Source organism: Athene cunicularia, assembly GCF_003259725.1.
Source record: "Athene cunicularia isolate RWA chromosome 10 unlocalized genomic scaffold, athCun1 chr10_part1, whole genome shotgun sequence".
In the NCBI taxonomy this organism is placed as follows: domain Eukaryota; kingdom Metazoa; phylum Chordata; class Aves; order Strigiformes; family Strigidae; genus Athene; species Athene cunicularia.
Genome location: NW_020799112.1, coordinates 15001604 through 15016669, shown reverse-complemented (window position 1 = coordinate 15016669; position 15066 = coordinate 15001604). Strand labels below are relative to the sequence as shown.

The 15066-nt window shown below is 50.0% G+C and overlaps 1 protein-coding gene across 1 annotated transcript; it reads left to right on the top strand.

Annotated features, from left to right (window-relative positions):
• The first annotated feature begins 287 nt into the window (after nt 1-287).
• On the top strand, nt 288-14837 carry KLHL25 (kelch like family member 25). The gene is made up of 3 exons (XM_026856315.1): nt 288-490; nt 6313-8142; nt 13182-14837. Exons 1-2 carry the CDS (start codon nt 484-486, stop codon nt 8097-8099), a joined length of 1794 nt encoding a protein of 597 aa, XP_026712116.1. The 5' UTR covers nt 288-483; the 3' UTR covers nt 8100-8142; nt 13182-14837.
• The last annotated feature ends 229 nt before the right edge of the window (nt 14838-15066 follow it).

Sequence of the window (15066 nt, the reverse complement as noted above, 5' to 3'; positions counted from 1 at the left end):
CTAGACTTGAAAGTGAGAAAATGAGAAGAAATGATAAGGATGCCTTCCACTCTCAAAGGCTGGGGCAGGATCAGAAATTCTGTGCTGAGCAACAGCCTTTCCTTTGCCTGCCTATTTGCAAATATGGTGAAACAATGAGAGGTTTGTCAGGAAGGCTAAATCCAGCTCTGTTACAGAGATACCCTCTGATTCACGGCAGAGTTACGTTGCCTGAATTCCAGCATGCAAAATCACAGTTGCATCTTTGCTGCGTTACTCATCCTGAAGAAAACAAGAACAAATTTGGCTGACATAGGCAAACCACTAAATTCACCAGAGTTGCTGGACATGAACCTGATTTGTTCGAGAGCAAAGTCTGCATCCAGGCACGTGGGAGTGTGGACAGAGCAGAGAGCATGCTCGGGAGACGATGTGGTGAAGGTCCTTTGCTGCCCACCTGGCAGCAGCCCAGGCTTCACCTCAACAAGTGCAGTGCTGCACTAAATGCCAGGTGCTATTTTAATTCCTTTTATCTCAAGCACTCTTTACATAAGGGCAGTGTTAGTATCGAGCATTTCAAACAGCTTCAAGCTGTATACCTGATAGTCCGCTGTGTTATGCAAGGACATGAAAATAATCTGAAAGCACCTTTACGTTTCATCCTTCCCCTTTTTTTTGCTTTCCGTCTCTGTCCCCCACCATCTTTTCCTGTTTTCTCTTGGTTTTTTTCCACTTTCGAAGCTCGAGCTGTGTCTGTGAGTACATGAATACCTGCATGTAATAGATCTCCCTTCTCAAACCCTTCGATGGTCTCACAGCTGTGTTTCAGATGCAATTTCCCAGCATTTTCTGGATTCTGTGTTTGACAGTGTGTTGCTGCACTGCTGTTTATCCTAGACACCTTTGCAAGGGGCTCTTCCCCATGAAGACAGCACAGTAGGTGACTTCAGGTTTCTAGTTTGCTACTCCGTACAGTAAAAACGGGGAAAATTTGTTCTATACCAGTAATTTTGTCCTGGGATGGCATTGCTGGCCTAGGCACCAGGTGGTGAAGTCTGTGAAGGTGTTGGAAAGGTACGGATATTTGGGATGAGGGAGCAGGCATGTTACTTATGGATAGAGAATTCACCCCACAGCTTCCAGGGAGAAGTTGAACTTTGGCTGAATTCAGGGTGACATTGCACCCTAAAGGATTGATCCTGTGAAATTACAGAGAAAATAAAAAATAATCTTACGTCTGCCTCCCTGAAAAACTAGCCATCACTGGCAGCTTGGGGTGACTCTGCTCTGGTTTGGAAGGAGTGGCCATAGGTTGTGCAGTCCATACGTGGAGGGCCTGTGTGCCTCACTGCTTGGGAATGAATCTTCGCTATGGTATAAGCAGCTTCTTTCAGGTCTTCTGAGCTGAGCCGGCAGGGAACTTTACTGCTTATTTATTTACTTATTTACAGCATTAAATAGTTCATGGTTGAGTGGGGCATAAAGAAACGTGTTCTGCTTGCTGCTTCTCTGAAAAGTCTGATTGGCAAACAGAAAGTGCCAGCTTCGGTTCATGGGATTTGGGCTCTTTGTTGGTGTTTAGCCAACCTTCACGGTCTTGGGAGAACACTTACAAATCCTGTAATTTTGCCTTTCTAAGCAGAAATGATTCTTGATCCTCTGGAGTCCTGCTGGGGAACATCTTATTCACTCTCAAATAATTGTCCTCTTGAAAGGAAACAGCATCTCAGTTGGGAATTCTCTGTAGATAGTGAATTAAATTGGAGATTTGTGGACAACCTGCTGGTTTAAGATGGAGGGGGGAAACCCCAAGCCTAGCTAAATATACTCCATGTATCTGTAGTCCTTCTGAGCTGCCCTCTCATGTCCTGTTTTGTGACTGGGGACCAGGGCCTGATATGGCTTCAAAGTATCTCATTCCTAAGTGCTGCTTGGAGTTTTTCAGGATTAATAGAGTATTTCCTGAGGTTCTTTTAAATGACCCATACCACCAGGGCTCTGACATGGTGACCCACCAGCCTGGGAGGGACAGCCTTCTGCTGGTTTGTAGGAAGCAAGAGGTGCTTGGACAGGAAAACCATGGCTGTTGTTCAGGTGAGGTGTTTGGCCAGCTCTGTGGTTTTGTTTTTTTCCATGGTTCTCTTTGCCAGCTTTGTCCTGTCCAGAGAGGCTACAGGGCTGATTTCTTCATGAGCTGAGATTCGAGGGGTCTTTTCTCCCTGAGCCAACTCCTACCCTCCTTTGGAAGTGCTTTTTGCCCTCTGTGGGTGAGTGGAAGGATTGCCAAAATACCCTTATCTTGCTCTGCTGGAAAAACACCCTGTCTTTCCTATACCTGCTGTACAAAGGCTGCAGAGAGCCAGGGGAATACTATAGCCAGCAGACAGCATTGGATAGCTGTCAAATAGCTGATGCCCCTCTGCCCTCATCTGTATGAAAGAAGGGTTATCATCTGCTTCTGTGTGCAGTGAGATCCTTCTAAAAGGCTATGCAGTAGATAGTTATTTTTTCAATAACTACCTTTCAAAGGAAAAAAAAAATGAATGCAGCATGGAGAAATCCAAAACCCAGTTTGTTCAGGTCATGCCTTCTGCTGTTTGTGTTGACGCGTCTGTTCGAGCAATAGCTTCCTGCGTGATGGGAGATGCAGCTGGGAGCTCCGATAACCCCCTGAGCTCTCGCAGAGCAGGTGGGAGCTTGGCAGGAGCCACTGACAGGTTTCTTTGTGTAAAATACTCCTCATTCGGAGTGGCTCTGTTTTTTTCTCTTTAGCTCAGTAGCTGGGTAAGGGAAGTGAGGAATATGGTAGTGGCCAAATTCTGCTCTGCGTGAATCTGCTTCTGAGAAGTGCCTATAAGAGCATGTCATGGGCCCAGCCTGTTCATTGCTGCAGTTAAATATTGCTTAAATTGAAGCATACATTTGTGCACATCGTGAAAATTCTAGAAGATCCTTTTAGTTACAGGCTGCTGAGGTTTATATGGTTGCTAGATTTTGGAAGAAACCCGTCAGATGAAATAGCTGCTGCCTGCAGTTTCTGTTCATCTGATATGGGTGGGATGATGCCAAGTTCTCTGGTAGCCTGTGAGATGCAGTGGGATGTGTTTGTGAGGGAAAGTATTAGTACCTGCCACTTATCTGCTTGTACCCAGCTGTGGTAGGTTTCCAGAAGCTCTCAAAGCAAGCTCTTTGGAGGAAATCACAAGCAAGCCTTGCTGATGAGGTGGCTGCACACCAGAGTTCAGAGGCTGCTTTAGTTTCAGTTTAATGGTCTGTCTAGCCCTGCTGATCTGTGACCAGTAACATCCAGTGTCACAACCCGGCTTCAGGAGAGGCCAAGGAAAGGGGCTGTGCCTGTGGCCTCCTTAGCTTTCAGGCTTGCAGCTGTACTGAGGATCAGTTGGTGCCTGTAGTGGGACAAGGTGATGTGAAGAGCAGTGCTAATGGGGACTGGACTGGAACCTGACCATTTACTCCCTGGATGCTGTTCAATACCTGTTGGATAGAAATATTATTTGGTTACCCAGTGCCCTGGTCAGGATGTTTGCTATTAGAAGCCTGAGATATTTATGTATATAATGTGTGTGTGTTTATACATATATGTCTCTATATATATATAAAATGGCTCAGCTGCAGCTTTTATACAGACATTTTTCATTGCTAAATGACCCTCTCCTTCCATCCTGAGTAGTGGCTTTTCTAATCTTAGTGTAAGAAAAAAATTGTGCTGTCTTCCTGCAACCTTTTTGTTTGTTTCCATAGCTGTCCTATATAAATTGTTTAATTTTTTGTGCATAAGCAAATCAAAGGTTAACTCTCAATAGTAGACCTGAGCTGCGAGTAAAGAAAGCGGTAGCAATGGCAGGGCGGTTTCTGAGGGTGTGGGAATAGGAACCTAAATCAATAGCTTTTAGCAGACTCATAAATGTTTCATTTGTATGCCTCGCTTTGGTGTTATAGAGCTTTGACACGGGAATCCATATAACCTCTTAAATTAGTGTTGTCCCTGCGCTGGGTGTAGATGTTGGAAAGCGTTTCCCTCAGATGCAATTCGAAGTGCTGCTCCGTAATGGCATCCTCCTTCCTCTTCTGGAGCCCGGATTCTGCACAGCCTCCCATCACAAGCGGAAGGAGCATGGCAGCCTCAACCCCAGGCCGCAGGGATTTTGATGATGAGCATGCACATATCCGACCCAAATACCCACGTCGGTGCTCCTGCCCAGCTTGGAGGCCAAGTAGGAGTTGTGGCTGCTAGGGCAAGCTATCGTTTCTGCACGCAGAAGCACAGAGAGACCTTTTCCCTGGACTGCGACACAGCCCTGAGGAATGAGTGAGGCCTCGGAAAGAGCAACCTCAGTAATTCATGGCAGTGGGTGGGGAAGGAGGGACGTGCCCACAACTATTTGTCGAATTTGGATTCTTTTGGAGGTGCTGGAGAAGCAGGGGGTAGGAAGCACGTGAGCAGAGCATGAGTCAGGCAGCTTAGCTGGCCGTCGGCCTCCACTTGGGGTCATCCACCCGTGGAGCCTGGGAGGGCTGTGCGGCTCCAGGTCTCCACCAGGTCAAGGCTGTGACCCACTGGCAGCCTGGGAGCAATGTGTCCGTGCTCTCAGAGTTTTGTGGTTTCCTCCAGGGCCCTGAGTGCAGGGCTGGGGTGATGGTGGTGAGCTCAGCCTAGCTGGGGAGGACAGGGCTGATCTGTAGACCTTGTACTTGCAGGGGAGAAAGACCCTTGAGAAATCTTGGGCTGCAAAGAGCAAGATAATAATCCAACCACTGCCAACAAAAAGAACCCAACCAAAAACCCTTTTCCAACTCTGTGTGGCTAATTACTGATCTCTGAACAATTAGGTGGCTGGAGCAGGGTGCCATGGGGTTTCAGCCCTGGTGTCTCCAGCCTGCAAAGCTAAACTATGGTGTTTTGGGGAAGATGGGGTAGAAAAGGGATAGGCAAATAGTGTTGGGTGAGAGAGAAGGTGAAACAGAGCTGGATAGTGTTTCTCAAGCAATCCCTTTTTCCATGAATTAGGCCATTTTCTCCAGCTCACAGCTGTTCCTGGTGGCTGTCTTGTGTTGGCAGCAGCCCCTGATGCTCCTCTGTGTCCAAGCAGGGCAGGGTCCTCCCTGCCTGAAGTGCTGAAATGCTCCTGGGACAGCACAGACCCCCCCAGGCTCTGGGACATGCCCCCATCTTTAGCCCATTTAGTGGGCTGCCTGCTTGCAAACTCCACTTTTAGCCAAGGAGACTCTCTTTTACTGAAAAATTAATGTCATCTAGTGTAGTACCTGCGATGGCTTTGCTGTCACGGGGGCCTGCAGCCGAGGCACAGCAGGCTGACCCCATTTTTCTTTTTTTGGGGGGCTCACTTTTCAAAACTTAGGACAGTTGTGTTTCCCACTACAGTTTTCTGCTGTAATAGAGGACTGTATGCCTATCTGCCTGTCTACTTTAGTTACATGGGGGACCAAATAGAGCTGGCTAAAATATTTTGGAGTAAATGACTTGGATTTTATCATCTAAGTGGTAGTAATTTGATTGGTCCAAAGGGTTCTTCTACAGGCACAGCTAAGTATCAGGTAGCACTTAAATGAAATAGTAGCTAATAAAAGCCTTGTGTTTGCTTCTGCCTGTCTGTTATAAAGCATGATATAGCTGTCTCTTTTGTAATTCTCTGATGTGAATCTATCTTGCAAAATGTTTGTCACATGAGGTGTCTGGTGAGTTTTATCAACAAAAACAACAATGGAAGGGTTTGGTAAAATTTGTTCAAAACCTTTGGCTTGTACTGGTAACTAAATATTCCATAAATAAAACCTGTAGCAATTTCCTTTCCTAAACTTGCAGTAATCTTCATGAAAATCAGAAGCCAAACTTGATTTCTGCTGAGCCAAGAACAGACCGATGCCCTTTATCCTAGATAGACTGCTCTCTTAATGCTGTTTTCTAAGGAAAAATAACTCTTCTGCGGTTTGCCAATACCCTCTAGGGGCTGTTGAGAAAAATTACCATCAAGTTTGGGTTTTGATTGCTTCACTTTGTTGCTCTGTTGCTGAAAACCAAAGTGCAGAATTTCCCCCTTCACCCCGCTCTGCCTTCCCACCCTGCTCAGCCTGAATTGAATTTTTGGAGGATGTGAGGGTGCAGGAGGCACGGGCTTCGCAAGCCAGGGTGCAGGAGCACCCACAAAGCAGGAGCACTGGGGTGGCGCCTGGTGCTTCGTGTTTGAAGTCCGCTGACAGCGTAGCAAGGTTAGATAGCAAATGCACGTATTCTCTGTGCCTTACAGTAATAAGGACAAGCGAATGATCATTTTTCTGTTTGTTTCTCTGCAGACGAGAGCTCTGTCATCATGTCAGTCAGCGTCCACGAGAACCGTAAATCCCGGACTAGCACCGGCTCCATGAACATCTTGCTTTTTCACAAAGCTTCCCACCCAGACTGCGTCCTGTCCCATCTGAACACCCTGCGGAAGCACTGCATGTTCACCGATGTCACCCTCTGGGCAGGAAACAGGTCATTCCCATGTCACCGGGCAGTGCTGGCTGCCTCCAGCAGGTACTTTGAAGCCATGTTTAGCAATGGCCTCCGGGAGAGCCTGGATGATGAGGTGAACTTCCATGACAGTCTCCACCCAGAAGTGTTGGAGCTACTGCTGGACTTTGCTTATTCCTCTCGGATCATCATCAACGAGGAGAACGCCGAGTCTCTTCTGGAGGCTGGAGACATGCTGCAGTTCCACGATGTCCGAGACGCGGCAGCTGAATTCCTTGAGAAGAACCTCTACCCTTCCAACTGCCTGGGCATGATGCTGCTCTCGGATGCTCATCAGTGCCGGCGGCTCTATGAGCTCTCCTGGAGGATGTGCCTGGTCAACTTTGAGACTGTTCACAAGAGTGAGGACTTCAACAACCTTTCCAAGGACACTCTGCTGGACCTCATCTCCAGTGATGAGCTGGAAATCGAGGATGAAGAAAAGGTCTTTAAGGCTGTCATCCAGTGGGTGAAATACGATCTGGATGAGCGGAAGGCTTATCTCCCAGAACTTCTGAGGAATGTTCGTCTGGCCTTGCTTCCCTCTGAATGCCTCAAGGAAGCCTTGGCTTGTGAGGACTTGATCATGGTGGATGAAAGGAACAAGCTTGTCTTGGATGAAGCTATTCAGTGCAAGAAGAAGATCCTCCAGAATGACGGGGTGGTCACCAGTCCCTGTGCCAGGCCTCGCAAAGCTGGTCACACCTTGCTGATCCTGGGAGGACAGACCTTCATGTGTGATAAGATCTACCAAGTGGATCACAAAGCGAAGGAAATTATCCCCAAAGCAGACCTGCCGAGTCCACGCAAGGAGTTTAGTGCCTGTGCCATCGGCTGCAAAGTCTATATCACTGGAGGCAGGGGCTCAGAGAACGGGGTCTCAAAAGACGTATGGGTGTATGACACTGTCCATGAGGAATGGTCAAAAGCTGCCCCAATGTTAATAGCTCGGTTTGGGCACGGCTCGGCTGAATTGGAAAACTGCCTGTATGTCGTTGGTGGACACACTGCAGTTGCTGGAGTCTTTCCTGCATCTCCTTCTGTTTCCTTGAAGCAAGTAGAGAAGTACGATCCCATATCCAACAAGTGGACGATGGTGGCTCCTTTGAGAGATGGAGTGAGCAACGCCGCGGTGGTGAGCGCCAGGCTCAAGCTTTTTGTCTTTGGTGGGACCAGCATTCACCGAGACATGGTGTCCAAAGTGCAGTGCTATGATCCAGCTGAGAATCGGTGGATGATCAAAGCTGAATGCCCGCAGCCCTGGCGCTACACGGCAGCCGCTGTCCTGGGGAGCCAGATTTTCATCATGGGAGGAGACACGGAGTTCACGGCAGCATCCGCCTACCGCTTCGACTGCGAGACGGACCAGTGGACGCGCATTGGGGACATGACGGCCAAGCGCATGTCGTGCCATGCTCTGGCCTCGGGGAATAAACTCTATGTGGTGGGGGGTTATTTTGGCACTCAGCGGTGCAAAACGCTGGACTGCTACGACCCTACGTCAGACACGTGGAACTGTATCACAACAGTGCCTTACTCGCTCATCCCCACAGCTTTTGTCAGCACCTGGAAGCACTTGCCGTCATGATGAGGGTCAGGGCTCAGGGGCTTGTATCCAGGAGGTCAATAAGGTAAGGGTCTTCTCCTCTTTAACGGAAACTTGCTGTCTTGCCTCAATTGCATCTGCACACACCATGCCGAGGACAGGTTCCCGGTTGCTCACATTTCACGAGAAGGGTACATTTAGATCTGGGATGCGGCGCCAGGAAAGAGTAATCGGCTCTTCAGTGTTGTAAGTCTAGCTAGCTCCCAGATGATCCTCACGGTATCTCAAGAGGTACATCTACGTAGGTGGTTGCAAGGAGGCCACAGCTCCTCTCCCTCTGCTCCAAGCCATGGATGTGCCAGCGTCACCCTTCAGTGGGTGCGTGGGTAGGGTGGGCAGATGGTCCACGACTGCTGTCACGGCTGTCACGATGGAATATGTCCTGTCCCCATGTGGTTGAAAGGGTTAAGGTTTCTAAAAGCACTTGCATATGAGTCCTGGGAGATACTAGGGCAAGTGCTTTGGAGAAAGTCTCAGTAGTTCAATATTTTTACTGAGTATCTGGGCAATTTATTCAGAGCTGATTAATATGTAGGCAAGTGACCCTTGGGATACCAGAAAATCCTGGAACTCTTTTTATGCTTTATATTTACATTTCAGTGGGTAGCAGAAGCAAAAGCTTAGAAGCCATGGTGCATTTGATGGTCCTGGTGTTTATTTGACATCCAAACTGTTGCTGGTTAAATCAGAACTTCTGAGACTTCTGTGTGAGACCTGAGTGGGAGGGAAGGGGTTTTGTAACCAGAAGAATGTGTTTATCGGGGTTTGGGGGTGTGTGAGTGTAAGAAAGTTGGTGAAAACTCATGTCCTGTCTCATTCTGGTGCTCTGTTTCTCCCTTGCTCAGGGAAGGTGCTACTGGAATGCCACTGGGACAAGGCTGTTGGTTCCTCCTCTCTCCTCCCCAGTGGGAGGTTTGGTTGCCATTCTGGTTATGAGTTTTTCTCCACAGAGCTTTGCATGTCTTCAGCAATCTGTGCAGAGATGCAGCTGACCAGGCAAAGGCCAAAAATTCTTCTCAGTGTGCATTGTGTGAAAGCAGATATTTGATATGGGCAGCACTTGGATAGTATTATCTTCCCGGCAAGTCTAACATCTCTGCTAGCTCAGTCTGCAGGTTTCACAGTGCCAGCAACACACAGAGCCTTGCTTTGGTGGTTGCAGACTACACCCCAACTAGGTGAGGGAGCTGGGAAACCCTTGAATGTGGGGGCAGGACTGACAAGCTTCACTTACAGCTTTTATTTGGAAAGTGAGGACTGTGGGGAGGGAAATTCTTCCATAGACTCATCAAAATCCACTTCACTTAATACAGGGAAGAAAGAATGCTGCCCAAAGCCTCTAACACCCTCTCGCTTCCCTGCTTCCCACTTGGTGTGGTTGGTGTGCCTGGGAATTGCCCAGCAGGTGAAATTACTGGCATCTCCCAGTGATCATCTCTTTTGATGCCAGCTGGGAACCAAGGAGGAGCTCCTGGCACCTGAGCTAGGCATTTGCCCAACATGACCACCTGGTTTTCTCAGGTGGAAAAAAAGCACCCAGAGCATTAATGCTGGCCTTTGATTTGTGAAACACCTGGTTTTAACATGCGTTGGACTACAGTGAGGGCAGGGCAGGAGTGGAAAGGGTTAAAATGAGATCTCTGAGAGCTTTCCCAGCAAGGGAAGATAATGGCCTTTCCAAATTCTCCTCCTCAGGCTGTTGCCTAGCATCTGTCACAGTGGCTCAGTAATCTAATTAACTGCCACTCAGCTATTAAATATTTCAGGGAAGAGTGTGAGGACTCCATCATTTTCAACTCAGGTCAATGGGGCCTCCCTTTAAGAGCCATCCTAGAGCTGAAAATTAATTTTCTCTGGTAGCAGATGCATCTGAATATTAAAGCTCAACACCAGCTGCATTGCTGGGAATAAAAATAGGGAATACTTTGAGGTGGGAGTTGATTCTTCAGCCACCGAATAAAAAGCCGTCTCCAAAGTCACAGAGATATTATTTTCCTCTCCTACCTTTTTTTTCCTTGATACTATATTTGGGTTGTTCAGACCTAATAAACAGCTTTGTGGGGGTTGCATAGATATTTTTTTCCCCCCTGTAAAATGGAGCCTGGCACATGAAAACTAGGAACTGTAATATGCTAACCTGCAAATAAAACTGGTGAAAAGTCACTGTGTGAGGGTTTTATGTGCTTTTTTGGCTTCACTTCCACTTTTCGGTTAAAAGAAGTATTTAAAATATATATGTGACTTCTGCCAGACAGAATGTCTCTTCACATCATTTTTCTAGGGATTGATTTTTTTAAAAATTTTTTTTTAAAACTAAATTATTGTTACTGCCTCAGCCAACTGTGACAGCTCCTTAAATAAAGCACCAAGATGGGTGAGCGAAGGCCAGACCTGAATGTCTCTGCTGTGCTTGCATGGCCCATGCAGCCAGGCTCCACATGCTTGCCTTGGCTGCCCTGGCTGCACCTGTGCCAAAACTGGGCTCCGGGACCGGGGTAACTGGCTATAGGGTGCTGTGACTGCCCTGTCCTAGAGCAGGTCTGGCCGAGGGATCTTCTGGCTTGCAGCTCCCACCGTGTAAGGTCTCTGCTGCAACAACCCATTTTAGTCCCTACAGGATCCTCCTTCCAGTAGAGGTGCCCAGCAGGCAGGTTGGCTGTGGGTGTGCTTTGGGAATGCTAATCCTAGGGGAACCCCCCTCAGCTGGAGAAGGCTCGGGAGGGACCATCCAAGGTGCCCTCAGAGCAGAGCACGCGGGGCTGGTGGGGAAGGGCCTGGGCAGTCCTACGGTAGGAAACAGTGCTTTGTACTCGGGAAAAGACCAACCTTCTCACCTATAAACTGGTGAGCTTGCAGTCATACCGGCCCTGAAACCTAAACAGTACGTCCTTGAAAAATGCTGATCGTAAAACACGAGCCTGTTTTTCATTTAAAGCATAAAACTGATCAGCTGGAAATGTTTCCTCAAGGGCATGGCCTTCACCCCTCCCAGCAGGAGCCAGGGCACCTTTCGGCAGAGGTCCCAGGGCTGTGTGACATTAATTTAGTGCTTATTGCCCGCAGTTAATTCCAGGGATCAAGTATGATTAGCAATATGAAGCGTGAAAGCCTGGTCTCCTCCCACCCGGTGGTGGTGGAGCCACGAGGAGGGGAATCACTACAAAAGCAAAATAGAACACTGAGCCCCTGGCTAATAAAGACACTCTGTGTTTATAAACACAAGCAAAGCCCAGCCAGGAACTCGGGGGACGATGCTGGGTGGTCTGTGGCAGTCCTGTGCAGTGACAATTGATGGGGACAACCCTACACCTCCCAGGAGGTGACGTCAGGTGGTACCAGAAACAGGTTCTCCACGCTGCCTGTCTCCAAATTAGAAGTGGCTTCTCCAAACCATCTGTCCTGTGGGCCACTCTCATTTTGATGGGGCAGTCACTGATGGGCTTGGGCCGGGAAGAGCAGCCTTCAGGTGGGCGTTGGGATGGTCACCGGGCGAGGGGGAGCTGCTCCCAGGTTGCACATTCCAGCCGGGGAAGATGAGATGGAGAGGGAAGTCGCTGCATCCCTCAGTGCTGGCTCCTGAGCTGCAAACGCTTCCCTGGGGTGGAGATGTCGGAGCTCCCATCTCAGAACAAACAGGGACGCAGCAGGTAGGAGCCAGGGCTTCCCTTCCCAATGCCTTTCAGCTCCTGCAGGACCCTCCTCACGGGCTGGGCTGTAGGGATTGGACACTGGTGGCCAGGCACTGCTCAGGCGCTTATTCCTGGGGCTCATCCGAAAGCCTGCAGCTCTTTTGTGGCTCCCGCCAGCACCCTTTGGTGGGTTTAACTCCTGGGAGGGCTGTGGGGTGGCACCAACTGGTGCCTGCTGTTGGGTGGGTGCTGAGCAGCCAAGGCTGCAGGTTTTGAGGTAGCTCTGGCACCTAAAAGCTGAACTTTGGCCCGAAAGCTCCTGCAAGTATTTAGGCAGCGTGCCAGGCCCAGAACTGTATTTTAAAACCATGGTTACGCTAAGCATTGGATCTGTTCAATAACTTTTCCTGATTGCTTCATTACAGCTTAGATAACAAGCTTTTTGCAAAGATGGTTTTACTGCTGCCCGGTTTGGCTCCCCTTCCACGTGGAGCAGTGCTTGGTCAGCTTTTACCTTGCAAGAAGCTGCAGGGTTTTGCTGCCCCGTGCATCGCTCCTGTCTGTCTGCAGAGCCCTGCTCGCAGCCGGACATCTTCCCTGCGTGCCTGCAAACGGCAGCCTAAAAAATCCTCAGGATAATCTCCCGGCTGCTAAACGCTGCAGCTCACCTGTGTGCTGCTGGGTTGGTTGCATGCAACCTGTTACAACCTCACTGGTATTGCCGGAACAAAGTCACAGCTGGTTTCTCTCAATGGCTCCTAGGGAAACCCATTTGCGTGCGTATAATAGCAAGGCCGGATAAACAGGGACGGCAGTTTTTCTGCCGCTGCTGCTCTTTCCAAGCGTCTGGTTGTCTCTGAAGCCAGTTTATCAGGCAGCGTTGGAAGGGAGTGGCTGGCCTGGGGAGGAAAGTCGATGAAAATCAGGCTTTTCCTAACCCTGGGCAGATGGAAACATGTGCAGTCTGAGCTTGGCCCCAGACTGGATTAATCAACCCCATGGAAATGTCAGCTGTACAGATGATTTTGGAGGACACGGTGGAAAAAGAGAAAAAGGGTCTTTTTGTTTTGTCTGTTCCAGTTCTTGGACCCTCCTCCCTGCCCTAAAAAAAAAAAAAAAAGGCTAAAACTTCATTTCCCTCAACTTTTCATTCCCTTGTCATGTCCACAGAAGTTTCCTGGCTGGCTCCGCCCGGCTCCCCGGTGCTCTGAGCCCTCCCCAGCTGAACGCCTGCCCTCTCCCCAATCCTGTGAAAGCAGAGCAACACCCCAAGCCCTAAATAAACCAGCTGCTTCCTACCTCCACCCATCTCTAGGATTCGGGGTGTGGGGGGTGACCCCAGCAGCTGCCAACGTGCAACCCCTTTTCTGGTGTTCCCTGCATGGGCTGAGCTGAGCATCACCCCTGTTAATGACCTTTCTCTTTCCCTCCCCAGATGCCAGAGTCACACCCGCGTCCCCTGTCTCGCTGCTGGAGCTGACGCAGCGACCGAGTCCCCTCGTGTCCTCCCGCACAGGACTCCGAGGAGCCTTTCGCATCCCTTCCCGGCACCAGGAGCAGGAGGCACGGCCGGCATCGCGCCGGGGGGGCACCGAGGGCCACCCAGCCCCACCACCAGCCGCCGGGCAGGGAGGGCGAGGAGCCGGGACGCTGGCTGCAGGGATGGGGCTGGGGACCGGGGGTGCGGGGCGGCTTGTGGCCACCAGTGGCCCCATGGGACTGGGGAGATGGAGGGTGTGCACCAGGCTGCATCCATCGGCAAGCACAGCGTGGGGAGCCGTTAGGTGCTTTTTGTTACTCGCTTGGGGGGGTTAAGAGATATTAATAATGTTTTTTGTAAAGGCAATGAACTTGCCATTGGCAATGCCAGCTGTTTGGGTGACTTGGAAGTGTTTTTTAAAGGGAAAAGGGGTTGAGAGCACCTGGGTCTCCCCATCCTCTGGCCACTCCGTGGAGGCAATGGCTGTTGAAACATTAAAGTGTGGGAGCTCGGGGCAAGCTGCCAGCAGTGCTGGGTACCGCAGCAAAACAGGGCAGGTGCCTTTTGTTTTGCACTTTGGGGCTTTTTTTGCTTTTTTTTCCCCCCCTCCTCTCCTCACTGCAGCCGGTTGTGATTTGGTCGGAGGCCGGGCAGCTCCCCGCACGCAGCTGCTGGGAAGAGCGCGGCGGCTCTGTTAGTGTGCCAAGGCACCGGCACCACCGCCGAGATATTCACCAGATAAACCCGCTGTGTGCTCAGAGCCGGTCTTCTGAGTTTCCCCACCGTGCTCGCCGAGCAGCGCGTGGGTGAGGGTGTAATTAGCAAACGAGCAGGAACAGAGGTGCAGCGGGGCAAAGCTCGCGCCTTGGGAGGGGGCATCTTGCCTCTGGAGAGGCCTCGGAGGGAAGCGAGCAGACTAGGGGAGCATCGCAGGGCTGGCCGGATGGGCTGGGGAGGGTCCCCCCTCCTTCCCACTGCGCTGTACGGCTTCACCTTGGAGAGATGTGAGCATTTTGACTGCACGTTGCCTGCCAACGGTTGGGCTGTAGCTGCCCCAGGTTATCCACACAAACTGGCTGCTGGCTGGGTTTATCCATGCAAGAGTGGTCAGCCCGAGTCGCTCCGTATTCACCCTGTGGAGGGAGGCACGTGGATTTTGGGATACAGGGATGCAGCTTCTGAGCGGCCCCTTCCAGAACTGGCCACCGCTGAAGACTGGTCCTGCACCGCCCCAGCATTCCGCTTCCCTCTGTAGCAGATCTGGTCCTGCAGATGCTTTGGGCTTGCCTTTTGCCCCTGGATTAGGTTAAGCTGTAGCCTGGCCAGCTGAATGATGCAATGCGATGAAAAGCTTTGACATGGCTTCAAACAACAAAGGTCTTTTTGGAGCAGTGAGCACCCATTGCTGCCAGGAAGAACACACTTTCTGCACAGCCAGTCTGTGATGCTCTGAATGACATTTATTTACATTTTCTAGTCTTTTTTTTTTTTCTTTTTTCCTTCAGCTGCTTGTGAACTTTAATAAAAATGATGATCTGGGAAACGGTTTGTGTGTTTTTCACAGGAGTCTTCATTCTTAAGCAAGTTGGATTTAAGTCTAATAACAGGGACGAGGAATAATAGCAGGGTTGGCACTTGGTGGGGCAGTTCACAAACAACCTCCTAAGCAACCAGCCCGGCTGTAATTATTATTGCTTCAGCGCTTGGGAAACTGAGGCACAATGTCAGGTGTCTTGTTCAGGGTTAGTGGTAGATCTGGGAATAAAGTCCAGGGCTTCTTGTGTCCTGAGGACATCATGTGTCTCCTTCGCCACAGCTGCTCTCACTCAGCTTGACTGTG